At 36.6% G+C, this 14,218-nt stretch overlaps 3 protein-coding genes across 8 annotated transcripts; all 3 read right to left on the bottom strand.

Annotated features, from left to right (window-relative positions):
• Nucleotides 1-6: 6 nt before the first annotated feature.
• LOC111786383 (uncharacterized) lies at nucleotides 7-5,290 on the bottom strand. Of its 6 annotated transcripts, none has more exons than XM_087125285.1 (5): nucleotides 5,153-5,290; nucleotides 4,914-5,076; nucleotides 4,678-4,828; nucleotides 1,207-3,297; nucleotides 7-470 (listed from the first exon to the last, which is right to left on the bottom strand). In XM_087125285.1, the coding sequence occupies exon 4, from the start codon at nucleotides 3,289-3,291 to the stop codon at nucleotides 1,435-1,437; it is 1,857 nt and encodes a 618-aa protein (XP_086981411.1). In that variant the 5' UTR covers nucleotides 3,292-3,297; nucleotides 4,678-4,828; nucleotides 4,914-5,076; nucleotides 5,153-5,290; the 3' UTR covers nucleotides 7-470; nucleotides 1,207-1,434. The 6 variants fall into 6 exon arrangements, with proteins under 6 accessions (XP_086981411.1, XP_086981410.1, XP_086981412.1 ...); XM_087125284.1 differs by having other exon boundaries at nucleotides 4,678-4,802; XM_087125286.1 differs by having other exon boundaries at nucleotides 1,207-3,023; nucleotides 4,678-4,802.
• On the bottom strand, nucleotides 5,106-10,279 carry LOC111798259 (syntaxin-32). The gene is made up of 6 exons (XM_087125289.1): nucleotides 9,941-10,279; nucleotides 9,238-9,495; nucleotides 8,385-8,635; nucleotides 8,095-8,270; nucleotides 6,894-7,088; nucleotides 5,106-5,540 (listed from the first exon to the last, which is right to left on the bottom strand). The coding sequence occupies exons 2-6, from the start codon at nucleotides 9,470-9,472 to the stop codon at nucleotides 5,381-5,383; spliced, it is 1,017 nt and encodes a 338-aa protein (XP_086981415.1). The 5' UTR covers nucleotides 9,473-9,495; nucleotides 9,941-10,279; the 3' UTR covers nucleotides 5,106-5,380.
• Nucleotides 10,280-11,607: 1,328 nt separating this feature from the next.
• On the bottom strand, nucleotides 11,608-13,372 carry MOT1 (molybdate transporter 1). The gene is made up of 2 exons (XM_023682080.2): nucleotides 12,220-13,372; nucleotides 11,608-12,053 (listed from the first exon to the last, which is right to left on the bottom strand). Exons 1-2 carry the CDS (start codon nucleotides 13,345-13,347, stop codon nucleotides 11,826-11,828), a joined length of 1,356 nt encoding a protein of 451 aa, XP_023537848.2. The 5' UTR covers nucleotides 13,348-13,372; the 3' UTR covers nucleotides 11,608-11,825.
• Between the last annotated feature and the right edge of the window lie 846 nt (nucleotides 13,373-14,218).

The raw sequence follows: 14,218 nt of genomic DNA, 5'->3' as shown, positions 1-14,218 counted from the left end.
TTTGCATTTTGCAAGTTCATTCATTCCCCTTGAGTTCAACAATTATTAGATGTTCTGGATAGATTGAGCTCGTGCTAATTATCGTTGAACTATGTTCACTTTGAAATGAGAAAAATCAACTAAAAACGCCTACCCATGGATAGTAATATCTGATCCCGATAGTATTTTTATTTTCAAATTCAATCTCGTATGTAATTCCCATCAATTTTGATTACCCTTTCAAGATGGAAGCAGCCACCATGGATACCTCTCAACCTTGTTGATTTAACTGGTCGTCCTCTCATGGCCGTCTGGTTAGGAGAAAATTTGCAGAGCCCTTGTGCATTCAAGGACTAATCGACTTGGCCGAACCGTTGCCATGCGCAGCTATAGGAATCAATCATCGACAGGTTCCAAGCATCGTTGGTTTAGTTTGCAACCCATCAACCAGTGATCAACATAAATGGCATTGTGCTGAGTTTGTTCAATCCCTGGATTCACCAAATATTTGTCTCAATGAATAAAAATGTTAATTGGGCAACCATATAGAAAAGAGTTGGAGTCAAGTAGCAGAAAAATAAGATACTCTCATAATGAACTGGGAAAGTAATAGAAAGCAGCCAAAATATGCAGAAAAAAAAAACAAATGATGAGTAGTAAACGGTTTATAACAATCGAAACGGGACGAAGGGCAATGACACAAAATGCACGACGCGGTGGAAAAAATATGGGTACGTATATTTCCAGACAAACCCGTTACATTAAGACACACATAATAAACACATGGGTTATTTATTTCTAACAGAGATCCTGTGAGAAAAAGACATCACAAATCCTGGCAGTAACTACAGTCGTCTGCAGCAGCTCTCGAAGTTTTTTAAAGAAAAAGTTTCATAAAAAGGGAACAAATTCATATCTTTATCTCCAGTCTAAGACAACCAAAACTAACGCTCGATAAACGTAGCTTAATTCGAGCTCAGATATCATCTTTTCTACCCTCGTAGTCACTAATATCGACAACAGCAGAGTACATAGCTAACTTCGCCCAAGACTCGAAGAAGATGCTAAGATACAAATTACCTCAACAAAATTTTGCTGGCTTCTGAATTGAGACTTACAAAGAAGATATAAGATGAGAGAAACAGGGCCTAAAATTTTCTCTGATCTTAAGCAATGCATTATGGAGATTTATGACACAAACAAGATATTTTAATTAAATCTCCATACCAGGAAAAACAGGGCAAGCTTCATGGAAAAGGTCCGTCGACACTGCTCGTCGCATTTCATGATGTTGGTGCACGGGATGAGAATGTGGTCAGTAGCTCGTTCTTCACACATATAGCCATTCACAAGCCCTCGAATTCTATTTCGAACAAATTTTCCCATGCTATATAAACCATGATTCAGAACCAATGAAAGTTCCTTCTTTAGAACTCAAATAATTGAATTGTGCCATTACGCCGTCACCATCCCGTGACAAGTCATATCCCGATGCTTATTTTTATGGATAACGGTCTTCAACGATCTATTGCACGTTTCCATAGATGGAGTAAGTCCATTCCCTAGAGTTCGACCCCTAGTAAAGAGAGCAGTAGAAATGTTACCTTCTTGACAAAGTCCACTAATGTTGGAACCATATATAAAAAGATCAGGATTCAATCTCTGCTTGTACATATCCTGAATAAGACGTTCCACCAGATCGATATCACGCTTTCTTAAAAAGGAACGTAGAAGAATATTATATGTTTTTCGGTCAAGCGATAACCCAGCTTTTTGTATACGCTCAAATATCTGGTACGCCTTACTAGTAAATCCATTTCTGCAAAGCTTGTCTAGGAAGATATTGAAAGTGACACTCGAGGGAACGGGGCCGTTACACATCATGTATTCCAATAATCTCCAACATTCTGAATATCGTCCCACTGTAGACAAATATCGAACCAAACAAGTCAAGCTTCTTACATCTGGCTCAACACCTCTACATTCCATGTATTGCAAAACCCTCTGAATTAGAACTAAATCCCCAAGTTCGCATGCAGCGGAGAGAACCGTATTGAATGAAACGACATCAGGGCCGCTCTCAGGCCACTCGAAGCATTCTAATAGCTTCAAAGCATGTTGAATTTCATTGTCTCTACAAAAGCCCCTTAAAACTGTATTATACGACACAGTAGTTGGAACAATACCTCCTTTCGTCATACTTTTCAAAAGAGAAAAGGCTTCTCTTGATCTATTATTTCGACACAAGCAATGGAAGTATATATTGTACACAACAACGTCAACAGTACAGTTTCTCGTGAACACTTTACGTAATAACTCATAAGCAATTTCGGTCTTTCCTACCTTCATAATCCCTCCAGCCAAAGCAGCATATGTATACGGATCGGGGGAAAAACCTCTATGATGAATCAACTGTAAAAGCTCAACAACATCGCACGCTCTATCATAAAGGCAAAGTGCACGGATAATTATATTATAAGTTACCAAATCTGGATCACAACCCTCAATTTCCATGGATTTCAAGATTTCAAATGCTTCAACAATCCTCCCATCATCACAAAGAAACTTAATAATAACCGTGTAAGTAACGACGTTCGGCTTACATCCATCACTTCTCATTTGATCTAAGAAACTATAAAGATCAACCCACAAACATTCCCTTCCAAATCCATAAAGCAAAGCAGTATATGAACATACATTATGAGCTATGCCATTCTTTTTCATCATATAAAACAACTGCAAAGCTAGAGAACTGTTGCCACACTTACACAATGCCCAAAGAACAGGATTAAACACATATGCTTGAAAATTAAGATTTTTAGATATCAGTTTAGCACAAAACCTGTATGCCTCTTCCAACATCCTGGCTTTACAAAGCATACAAATAAACATAGCCACAGTGGGTTCAGTAGGCAAATGATCTAATCTCAACATGAACTTGAATATCCAAACAGAATCCACTAAATTACCTGATTTCATCGAACTTTTAAGCAATTTGGACAAGGATGTGAAAGATGGATTCATCCCACTTTTGGTCATCTCTTCTGCAAAGAAATATGCATCTCTCAGGTAACCTAATGACAGAAATCCATTAAGAAGTATGTTGAAAGTTGTTCTGTTTGGGGATGGCCCCATATTCTTCATTCCGATATAGACCTGAACCAATTGTTCTACCGAAACATTTCCAGAACTCAAATATCTATGAAACAACGCGTTGTAATCATATACAGAGGGCTTCCCGGCAACATTTTTCATGAAATTCAGAGTCTCTAAAGCTTCAGGAAGATCACCAGAAGCCGCATAGTTCTGCATTCGTGACTGCAAATCGAGGTATTTCCAACTGTGAGTATTGCTGTCTTCGATGATGTTTATACTGCTAAGAGCACAGGAAGTGGAATAATTCACCGAAGAGCAAAATTTCCGGGTAAGTCGGTGAGGATAATTAATGGCGGGAATTGAAGCAAAACGCATGGCAGGTTAAGAATGGGAGTTGGGCTTTGAACTCCAATGGCGGCGAGAGGGGAGGAGGAACGGATGCAGGGGCGAAGCATTCGGGTTTTTAGGGGCAAAAGCCCTCTCCTTCATTAAAATTGCTCAAAATCGAAGCTTATATAGTGGTTTTCACGGTTCGGTTTTAGAAAGGAATTGAAGGTGAAACGAAAACTGAACCGAACCGAACCGTGAAGATAGTGAAACCCAGGGTTTGAGGGTTTGGTTGGCGGAAGGATTGCGGGCGGCGGTTCGGACAAGCGGAAAAGAAGAAGCCGCCGGCGAAAGAGAGGACGGTGCGACTGCGAAGCAGAAAAGAGAGAGACGGCGGGCGGCTGCGCGGCGGTCGGTGGCAGTGAGGGTGGTGAGTAGGGAGGTGAGGCTAGATAGAGATTTTCTGGGGGGAGAAATTAACTTCGCGGCTATATTCCCAAGTTTTTAGTTGTCGTCTTTAAACGGAAAAAAAAAATGTTTAAATAACTAAAAAAAATTGATTTAAAAATTAAAATCTAGCTTATAATATGAAAATTGCTGTAAAAACAAAATAATTATCAAATACTCAATTTTCACTGTAATTTTTAAATACATTTACCCTAAAATGGAAATAACAAGGTAATTTTTTTAAATCTTTCATTCAATTTCCAATAATTTACTTATTAATTTAAAAAATCTTTAAAATCTCAAAAGTGGATTCCTCCATTGCACAAACATAACTCTACATAAACAAAAAAATATTCAAAAACACAATTTTTTTCAAAAACAAATAGTCAAATTTGCCAATTCCCAATTTCAACCATTAAAATCTAAAATTTTCCTAGGACTTTAATTCGTGGAGTTCAATAAACCCGACCACTTTAAATCGATCATAGTTATGTCAAATGAGGATCTTAAGATCAAAATTAAACGAAGACACAATCCAATAATTACCGTGAATTTTGTACGAATCGAATTTAAGTTTAAAATTTCTCTATGATCCATATGAATTGTGCATCTCATTGCTCTCTTCAAGTCCAAAAATCATCGATAGTTACATAAAATTATGAAAATGATGCTTCAAAACTTTGTCCATAGAACATAAGTGAAGAAGGTTTAAAACCATTAAGCTATTACGAGTCAATCTTTTGAAGTAGAATTTAAAACCGAATTTATTTAGTCAATTGGACGTAAGAAACTTCATGAACATGGAGACTATAATGACTTGATAATTACCTCAATAACTAGAAGTCCTTTGTGGATGGAGAGAATCCCTTGCAAGAGTCTAAAGGTTGCAATTCATTACCTTGTTTAGCTTCTACATTGGTCCTTTCTTCTACTTCCACTTGATTATCCAAACACTACGCTCGGAAGCAGTAAAGGACAACTATGAAGTGTAATGATCAACCAAAAGTTATAATATTCACTTCCAAGTGAGATGCTCATTACCATGGATTCTATCTTTTACGTACCTTCCATTTAAACCATTTGTCGTCCTTGTTAAAATCCTCCCATGAATAAGAGGACGAGATCTATAATGGCCGATCTTCAATCTGTTGTAAGATGAGTTGTTGAGCGATGCATTCTCCAAATTAGATGACGGAGAAGGCATATACATTCCTTCTCGACATGAACCTGAAAATTTACAGCTTATACGATATATGGAGACAGAAATTGTCAAGTATAAATTAATGAGGAAAAAAGGGTTTACCGATTGCTATGGCAATCGTCACGATGTTATCGACTCCTCTTACAATTCACAAACTGACACATTATCGACATTATACTGTACCAGAATCCAGATAATCCGTCTGAAAAGTATAAAATGGGGGTGGCTAAGGGTAGTATATGAAAGAATACGAAAGGCTACTAATAATAGACAACAAAAAACATTTTCTTCTTTTCTCTTGAGTTTTCCAATTACATCTCTTTTCAGCGACTATGCCACAAAGAATAGGAAAACAATAAGGAAGAATATTAGTACAAAGAAAATTTTGATCATCAACCACCTATTTGAAGATATGTTGTTTAGATACTTGAGCAAAGCTCCCTGTGCCCCCTCGACGTTTGCCAGAGAATCGTCCATATTCTCGTCAATCCTGCAATGACCAACCGATATTAACTTTTGAACTGCAATCTAATAGGAGACTTATGAAATACGAAAAATGTAATTAGCCTGAAACTATATATCGTGGAAATACATATCATTTGTGCTAACCGGATAGTTTGGAGAAATATGATTGGTGTGATATTGTGGGGTATTAAATTAGAACCCTAAAGAAATTTTGAGGGTTAGTTTAGTCTCATAGCAATTATTATTCTTTTGGCATACAAGTCTATAGGAGAGTTTCTTGTAACTCTAGTAGCTAAGAGGGATATTCCCTCTTACTCTCCTCTTCCCACTTCTCCACATTCAAAATATTAAAAAAAAAAAAAAAGAACGACAACAGAGGACATCGAATGAAAAAGAGAAGTTTGGGAAATGGTGAATGTAACTGACTAAATGTTGTCTTTACATAAGTGAATTTAGTCTAAGTTAGGCCAATAAGAGGTTATCTTAGCCAGTTACTCAGATGCACTAAACCAGCAAATTACCAAATCAGTCATCAAAATAAATAACAAGTTATCAAGACTCACCTGCTCTACTCCAGTTTTAACAATCACAGAAAAATGAACAATAAGTAGCAAGAATATCCAAAATATTCGTCTTATTTCACCAGATTGAAAAATAGAAGTAACCACTTCCTTTGAATGATTCTGTTCCTCCACTTTGATTACTAAGCACAAGTGTTGTAATATCTTAGCTAGGTTATTCTCTTTCATATATTTTATTGGATTTTTTTTTTTTTTTTCAAAAAACTGACAATATAGATGGGAGATCTTGTTTGACTCCTCTTTTTAGGCTTAGGGATTCCTCATCCACAAAGCACATATGTTGTTCTTTGGTTTGATTCCCCGTGTCAGTTATATCTCTCATTTCTTATAAAAGAAAACGTGCACGCGTACATACATACACACATGCATAACAAAAACTGCAAATTTTAACCATAGCAATTTAATAACTGAAGTGAAATCCAACTAGCCAAATTTTTATTAGAAGGCAGGGTTGGGGAACCCCCTTTAAAAACATCATCAGATGAAACCAACTTTCATGGAAATCTCGCTGACTACATGACTGAATCTTATATTACTGATAAAATAAATGGTAAAATGACCCAATACATTTAGAAGCTTTGGCAGGTAAACTTATCCAGTTTTAATAAAGGCGATATTTAGACCCATTCGTCTTGTGTAGCACATCAAACTCTTACAGAGTTGAGATCAATTTGCATTTTATGGATACCAAAACCATACAGATAATTTCAATATATGACCCAAGTTTCATGCTCTGTTTGTAACATAAATGTAATCATTTAATCAGCAATTCTGAAATAGGTGCATGAGGGTAGAACCTGATTGCAATCTCTCCTTGTTCAGAAACCAGAGTTGCCAGCTGGTTGAAGATATTGCTCAATTCATGAATAGTGGATTCTACATTTTGAAGAGCTTCAGCTCTGCTCTGCATGTAAGTATCTTGTAATGGAACCATCTGTTGCTGTTGCTGTTGCTGCTGTAACAATGGTTGACTCTCCCCATCTACCTGCTTCCTGTACAATACAAGCAACATAATTTCTTATTTCACCACAAAATAAATGTTTAATTAAGTTTGACAGGAAATAGAAACAGCAAGACCAAAGAAAGGGATTTCAAGCAAAGAAGAAAAAATAGGACACGACTATGAAGTTGAGAACTTTTCTTAATATAGGAGCTACATGTGAACTTTCGTTGGAAACACATGCAACACAAGAGAAGGCATCAACAAAATAAAGGCAAATTACGAATATTCCTCCAATTGGCAATAATAACGAATTGAAGAAGCCTTGCCTGGCCAATAATAATTTCTAAGTCTATTACCGATCCAAAGAAAATGAATAAAATAAGGCAGTTCAGAAAAGGTTATTTTATAAAGTACAGCAATTTTCATAAATGCCAATGATAAAAGAATTCTGGGATTCAATGTTATTGCCCTGATAATATAAGAGGCTTCATACATCAAATGATTGAGTTTATCCTTTAAAAGATAAAGCTAACATTTGGTGAATTATGAGGACTAGGACCCAGAGTTGAACATTAAGTGATAGGCTGCACCAACCATTTTACTTATCAACATACTATAGCCAAGGAGGTTTCAAGAGCTTCCCAGGCCTACTTCACACAAGGCACAAGAGAAGGTCCAGAAAATAAAAACCAAAAAGATGCCCTCCCCTACAAAGCGACTGACCCCTATAAGCCTCCACCTACAGGGCCCCTCGTATAACTAACAAAACCTGTAAGCCCCACCCAAACACACCCTCTCACATGGTTCCCCTTCACACACATAAGTTCATACACTAGTAATTTCAGCCCTATCATATAGTACATGAGCCAATTCAGTGGTAGTTCATTTGTAGACCAGCAGGTTCAGGACGGTGCCTTTGCAAGCACCATAAACCACAAGATTATATTTTAAAGATACCCCTCTGTCATCTAAAACTAGTCAGTTGAGAATATGCCTTGCATAAATTAGAAAGTTCGTGAAATATATCACCCATAACAATTTTAAAAAATTCTCACCCGGGAGATGTTTTGGAAAAAGATGTAGATGGCTTGGCCCACGGAGGAGGGGGTGCGCTTGAGGCACCAGCAGTGGACCTGGAAGCTAAAGGGCGTTGGCGCATAAAAGGATTTGTAGATTCCTTTGAAGCAGTAGAAGAAAATAGCTGTCTTCTATTCTCATGAACCTTCAAATTCTTCATTAAACCAACATATAATGTAAGCATTTTAAAAAAATGTTGGAATAGGCTATCAATGAGAGAGAAAAGCCAATTCAAGAAAAAACAAAGCAGTGTAACATTTGGGCTTACTTCTGTTCGCATAGTTAGAACTTCTTTAAATTCTTTAGTTGTGCTCATAAGGCGATTCTTAAGATCATCCACCACAGTGGTTGAATGACTAGTAGTATCGCTGGACATGTTTCCATTTTCATGTCTAGAGTTGCAGTGAAGCTGAAGATCTACAACTGCAGAGTTCAATGTTGTAATGTCCTGCTTAATAAGTGCAGTTAGCTCCTGAATTTCCATTGTTGGGTCATCAAAAACTGAAGTCCTCTTTGCCACTGGAAATCATGATGTGAACATCAAAATTCAATCAAACAAATTGGAAAGTTTCGCTGTTAATCTCCATGCATTATCTTTAAGAAAAATTATTTTCATTGGCAACATTAGGCACTCTCTTCCTCCACATGCATTAAGCTCAATTTCGTAACTGACAATAAAACCAACCCATGCAAAACAGAGAAATGTTTCCTCCCTAGTTCTCCCTTGCATTCCGCAGGCCTAAATAAAATCAGCTGCCTAAATTTAAGGTCTCAAAAAGTTGCAATTTACGAAGGGATTGAATCACAGATGCAGTTTTTCAGAGTTGAAGAATATGTTTGGATAATTAAATGGACTCTCAAGGAAAATGTTCAATGCCTAATTGAATCGTATGAACCATCCCACATGTTACCCACTCAAACATCTTACTAAGGCACAATGCATACCAAAATCTGCCAACTTCTTTCTAAACAAGGCCCTCAAATTAAGGAAATTTATCAATGAGTCAACATGACATGCTTAAATCACCATAAATACTGAAAATGGTGTCTGCAGTGAACTACATACTTCAAGACGGCACAGCTGCACTGCACTGCAGATTACTTTCAATTCAACTACTTACATTTTGCCAACTTTGAGAGTTTCTGAGATGTCTGGTGTATCCCTAACCCAATCCTGGAAGCCCTCTTATTAAATTCTGACTGCAGAGCCACAGCAGAACGCTGCTCTTCTGATTTTAAACCAACACTTGGTCCTGTTGTTCCAGTGCCAGATGAGAAAGACTTCTTTAGCCTTTCTGCTATGTTCTGGAATTCATGCGTCCGATCTCTAAATGATTGCGCTGTTTTGACAGCCATCTTCAACTCGGTAAGCTCAAACTCTACAAAAATATCATGAAAACCATTCGCATAATTAATGGACTTTCATTATCGAATAATGAGACTATCATCGGCTAAAGCTACCGTGGAACTAAAATAAAACTCAGCTAGATAATTTCCGTTGCCATGAAATTGTTTTGATCTTCATAATGTTAATCCATATTAATTGAAAAAAAAATCAGATCGCGTCATTTAATAAACGGATAGAATTCAAAATTTCATCGAAAGAGTGAAAACATCCGAGTAAACAGAATTCAACGCGATACATCCTTATGCCAATTAGTCTAGAGGAATGTCGATACAAAGCAATCCAAGAATTCGAATCACAATACGCCAAGAAATACCAGGACACCGTCAATTACAAGTATCTAAACCAAACATTTCTACCTTAGACCTAAAGTTGCAAACATACAACGAAAAAGACAGTAGAACGAAAAATGTAATTACCTCCACAGACGCGAGATACGAATCTCTCAAGCCTCAAAGAGAAACTCTAGCAAAAAGAAACGGTAGAATGCGCCAATTTCAGAGAGAAATGGAAGTAAAACCCTAGATCTGGATCAAAATCGCCATTCACCCGAATCGGCCAGAAACGCGTTCAATATCCCGGCGACGCACTTAATCCGAAAAATAAGAATCAAATTACAGATCAAAAAGAGGGAGTAATCGATGAAGTTCGATCATTGATTGAAATTGAAGCCGAAGGCGATCAGATTGTGGAAAGAAGAAACAAATATGGCGGTAACGGACCGAGTTAAGTAAGCTGATGAAAAGAGGTGCTGAACACAAAAATAGAGGAAATTACCCGATCAACGAGTAAAAAGTATTTTTTTTAATAAATAAATAATTATGTAATTGTATTTAGGAGTGTACATTCAAACAGACCACTCATACAATAGGTTGGGTTGGGTTGGATTAGCATTTTGAATAAGGTTAGATTCATTTTTTCTGAATCCGAACTCGACTCGATTTCGAGTTCGTGAGACAAGATCTTTGGATTGACCGAGCTAAATAAAAATATATAAAGTATATTAAAAAAAAAATTTGTATAGCCGAGTTCGGATTCGTGAGACAAAATACTTGAGCCAAATAAAAATATATAAAGTATATTAAGAATTTTTTTTTTTAATAATTATGGATTGATTTGTGTTTATTTGTGAATTTTTAATATATTTTATGTCTCCGAATAATTATAAAATATTTGAGCCAAATAAAATTATAAAAAGTATATTAAGAATTTTTTTTTTTAATAATTATGAATTGATTTGTGTTTATTTGTGAATTTTTAATATTTTAGGTCTCCGAATAATTATAAATGGTGGGTAAATAAAATCAAAAAAACAAATTTGATAACCAATCCGAAAATAGAATTATAAATGGTGGGTAAATAAAATCAAAAAACAAATTTGATTGATGGGTAAATAAAATCAAAAAACAGGGTTCGGTTGTGAAAAGTTTTGTGTTGGGTTACCAATCCAACCAATCTCGAACTAGTTCGGGTTGGGTTAAAAAAATCTTCAACCCAACCTAACCCGACCATGTATATTAGTAATTTTGGAATTATATATTAAATTAAGTAAATTTTTATTTTAAACTATTTACCCTCATAGTTCATTACAAAATATATTTTATTATTAGCGTTTAAATTTTAATTTTAGTTCTATTCGTGAATGTTTATAATTTTTGTAGCTTTAAATAATGAATTATTAATCAATAAAAATAATAATTATTATTTCTTAAGGCATGACTAAACTTTTTCAATTTAATATTTAAATAATTTATTAAATCTTTTCCTATTTAGGCTTATTTTATTTAATATTTACAACCACTCATTGTGTTGATTTTTTGTTGGTGATATGAGAATAATATTATAGGAGAAAAAGAATAAAATTATTAATTTTATTCTTTTTCTCTTAGGGTATTTTGAGAAAGTGGGGAATAAATTATCAGAGCACTAATACTTTGGCCAAATTGGTAGTTGATGATTTCAATGCAAAATTATCCTTATTATTAATTAATTATTAGAGAATAATATATTCACAATGACTTATTATTATTTAATTTATATAAATATTAGAGAAAAAAAACTCCAACCCACAAAATTTTCATTAAAACACGAGATAAAATCATTATTATTCAAAAATCATAAATCACGTACAAAAAAATAAAATAGGTACACACAAACTACTCGCAAAATCCCGAATCAAGCTAAACCATCATATTTAGAGAGCAATCTAATTCATCTCGACCACCTCGAAGAAATGAACTTCAAACATTAATTCAAAACATCAAATTCTATCATATTTATCGACGATCAAATACAATGTAAAACTTAATGGTGATCTCTTCTGCCCCATTTCCTAAGCCATAGGAGGACGTGCACCACCATGCCACACAAGAACCCTAGTGCAGCGCTAGAGCCCACTAATGAGACACCAGTGCATATCAGTACCACAAACGCCTGCTCTTTACTGTTCATGTCTCTTGCTGCCATCGCCAACTCCACTCCAGCAAATAGTAGTAGAACTCCCAAAATTGCTACCGGGAATTGGTTTAAAATCTGTTTAGCATACGAAGTGAACGATTAAAAGGTCAACTCTTATAAAGTAAAAATTCAAAAAGGAAGGCATATCTGTCAATATGGTGAAGTCAACTCTTATAAGGTCAACTCCTATTCATTTTTTCTAAACCTCCGTTGACTAAATAAAGGTAAAAAAAAGCTGAACCTTTGCAATAGAGCTTCCGAGAACCAAGCCAAGCAGCAACTTTGCGGCGCCGAGCAAGGCAACGCACGCGCCGCTCCTGCCGCCGAACTTGTACTGACCAGCAAGCCCACCAGCACCGTGGCAGGTCGGAACGCCGCCGAACCAACAACCAATCATGTTCATAAGCCCCACCGTCATCGACAGAGACGTGACGGTGAAAACCCTCCCGGGAAAAAGGTCCATGGAGAGCTTACAAACGGCGATCACAGAGTTTAAAATGGACAGAGGAAGCTGAGGAATTGTACCCTTTATAAACCCCTTTTTCCATTGGCTCTTTGTAATCTTCACGACACTCATCGGCGACGGCCCAAATCTAACGCCGTTCACCACTTCCGGCGTTCGAATGAACAGAGAAGCGGCGCCGATCAAGAAAATTATAAACGCCGATGGAAGTTTTGTTACGATCCTCCTCACCTTCTCTCGTTTACTTCCCTCCGCCGGTGGTTCTTCACAGTGCTCTTCTTCTCCGGCGCCGTTGACGATGATTACAAAACAAGCACAAACAATGGCCGGAATCAATCCGTCAAATCCAAGCCACCCACGACCGTCAAGAGATTTGGATTTCGCCATATTTTGATCATAACGGACATATTTAACAGCCGTGAGAGCAAAAGACAAGCCTTGAGCCAATTGAATTCCTCTCACAACCGGCAACGGAATGAATTTATAAACCAATTGCATCAGCCCTGTCGCACCCAGAAAAAACAGAATCCCGCCGGTCAAGATTCCGGCCGCCATGATCTCTGCCACGCCGAATTCGGGATCGGCCAGGGCAGCGGCGGCGATAGATTTCATCGGCTGGACCGGCATCGGAACGCCGTATATTAGGCCGGTGATGATGTTGTAGATTCCGGTGAAAATCAATGTGGTGCCTAAATTGAGATCCTTGGAGAGTGTTAGGGATAAGACTATGGGAATATATGTCCCCAAATCGCCCATTGCGCCGTTCAATTCTGCCAATTTTGACCGGAATACCAGATTGGTTTTCAGCGTTTCCATTACTCTGCCCGGAAAACTGGCAATTGACATCGGATTACCGGTTTCCGGCGGGTTTTCGAGGGATCGGGAAGGGCGGTTTTGCGAGGCCATGAGAAGGGTCAGATGGTTTTGAATTTGGCCGTGGAGTTAAATAGAAATAAAGTTCAAATTCCATACAGCAAAAATATATTTTATCCAAAATTAATTATTATTTTTAGCCAATTAAATATTTTGATATTTGTTTTATTTTTACATTTAATATTTGGTTGCCCAATACACAAAAATAATATCATTTTAGGTTTTTTTTTTTTTTTTTTTTTTTGGATTAAGTTGGACATAAAGACGAGCACGAATACCGAGAAAATCGAAGACTACATGTGGCTAAAAAGAAAATTGATGACTACACGTGTCTAAAAAGAAATTTGAAGACGGCATGTGGCTAAAAAGTCGGGTACATAATAAAACACGCTAAAGAGGAAGAAACCAAGTCACTAAATATGAGACATAAAAGAAACCTGGGTCGGATTTATACTAAATTCTTTTTAGTATAATCGTTTAAATTGTGAGATTTCACATCGATTGGAGAGGGGAATAGAACATTTCTTATAAAGGTGTAGAAACCTCTCCCTAATAGACATGTTTTTAAATCGTGAGGTTGTTACGTAACAAGTCAAAGCAGACAATATTTGTTAGTGGTGGGTTTGGACTTTTATAAATGATATCAAAACTAGATACCAGATGGTGTGTCAGCGAAGACGTTGAGCCCTATATGGGTTTGAGAGAGGAACGAAACATTTCTTATAAAGGTGTGAAAACTATGAGGCTGACGGCGATATATAACGGGTCAAAGTGAACAATATGTAGTAGTCGTGGGTTTGAGTTGTTACAAAGCTCGGGTGGTGAAACCCTATTTCTTTTCCTTAAATAAATTTTAAAATAATTGAGAATTTGTTTCAATATTTTAAAACAGTTTTTAAAATCT

Source organism: Cucurbita pepo, chromosome 7 (assembly GCF_057944985.1).
Source record: "Cucurbita pepo subsp. pepo isolate OVF chromosome 7, ASM5794498v1, whole genome shotgun sequence".
Taxonomy (NCBI): domain Eukaryota; kingdom Viridiplantae; phylum Streptophyta; class Magnoliopsida; order Cucurbitales; family Cucurbitaceae; genus Cucurbita; species Cucurbita pepo.
This window is presented reverse-complemented; position numbering and strand designations above follow the sequence as displayed.

Bases quoted from the DNA above. Each gene is read 5' to 3' on its own strand.
- MOT1 (XM_023682080.2), bottom strand. From the start codon at position 13,347: ATGGCCTCGCAAAACCGCCCTTCCCGATCCCTCGAAAACCCGCCGGAA. The intron at 12,054-12,219 runs GTTCAGCTTTTT...TATGCTAAACAG, and splicing joins TCGGAAGCTCTATTGCAAAG to ATTTTAAACCAATTCCCGGT.
- LOC111798259 (XM_087125289.1), bottom strand. From the start codon at position 9,472: ATGGCTGTCAAAACAGCGCAATCATTTAGAGATCGGACGCATGAATTC. The intron at 8,636-9,237 runs GTAAGTAGTTGA...CATGATTTCCAG, and splicing joins ACTCTCAAAGTTGGCAAAAT to TGGCAAAGAGGACTTCAGTT. The intron at 5,541-6,893 runs GTTCTACCCTCA...TGGTCATTGCAG, and splicing joins CAAGGAGAGATTGCAATCAG to GATTGACGAGAATATGGACG.
- LOC111786383 (XM_023666685.2), bottom strand. From the start codon at position 3,450: ATGCGTTTTGCTTCAATTCCCGCCATTAATTATCCTCACCGACTTACC.